The 1,005-nt window shown below is 52.2% G+C and overlaps 1 protein-coding gene across 1 annotated transcript; it reads left to right on the plus strand.

Annotated features, from left to right (window-relative positions):
- Positions 1-436: 436 nt before the first annotated feature.
- On the plus strand, positions 437-739 carry LOC109274364 (selenoprotein W-like). Its single transcript, XM_053889194.1, is given in 1 exon segment — positions 437-739. A coding segment is annotated over 1 exon segment (258 nt). The 5' UTR covers positions 437-439; the 3' UTR covers positions 698-739.
- The last annotated feature ends 266 nt before the right edge of the window (positions 740-1,005 follow it).

The raw sequence follows: 1,005 nt of genomic DNA on the forward strand, positions 1-1,005 counted from the left end.
TTCATTACTGTTTAATTTAATCACCAAATGTCATCCGAATGCCATTTATTTTGCCTTCTCACCAGAGATTTACCTATTTATTTTACATTTCAAATGAATTGCTCATTATTCTGTCATTTGGGGTTTTATTTTGTAATTCATTTGGCAAGTTCTGACAAGTTGAAAACGATGCTGTATTGAACACGGTACCTTCCGGGCCCCCTCTCAGGGGTCCCTCCCCTCAAAGCCCCCCACCCCGTGCCTAGCATCTCCCCTCAGGAGGCCAGCCCAGGACTCTCCACCTTTCTGACGGGAGAGAGACACAACATTCTGGACTTTCCTCCTCAGGTCCAAACCCTGTGTCCATGACACTCAGATGCATGCCAAGGACTGAGCTCTCCTGTCTGTGCCTCAGGTAGGTCACCTGTCTGTGCCCCTGCCCAAGCTGTGGTCGCCAGCCATGGCCCTTGCCACCTGAGTCATTTATTGTGGTGCTTGAAGCTACAAATCCAAGTACCTGCAGCACAAGAAGTTAGAAGTTGAGCTCCCCAGAAGCCTGGACATCTGCAGCAAGGGGACTCCGCAGGCCACCGGCTTTGAAGTGATGGTAGCAGGGAAGTTGTTTCACTCCAAGAAGGGAGGTGATGGGTACACGGACATGGAGAGTAAGTTTCTGAAGTTGGTGGCTGCGATCAGAGCCGCCTTGGCTCAAGGCTAATGTGTCCTGAAGGCAGAGTCCAATGACCTTGGTCCAGCCCCTCACGACAGACACATCAAGATAGGAAGGACTGAAATGTCTTGTGGATGCCTGATCTTTCTTTGATGTCCCTGTGGTCACCAGGTGGGGCAGAGACTCACGCCCGTGGTCCTTACCTGTGTGTGTGTGCGTGTGTGTGTGTGTGTCCCTGGGAGTGTACCCCTGTGTCCTGTCTAGCTCCTCCCTCTCCCTGCTTTTCTCTTCCCTCTCCCTGCATCCCCTATCCCTCTGGCTTCTCTCTGGCTCCCGGCTTCCTTCTCAGGGGGTGG

The sequence above is a fragment of the Panthera pardus genome, unplaced genomic scaffold (genome assembly GCF_024362965.1).
Source record: "Panthera pardus isolate Hobbes unplaced genomic scaffold, ASM2436296v1 HiC_scaffold_11, whole genome shotgun sequence".
NCBI classification, from domain to species: Eukaryota; Metazoa; Chordata; class Mammalia; order Carnivora; family Felidae; genus Panthera; species Panthera pardus.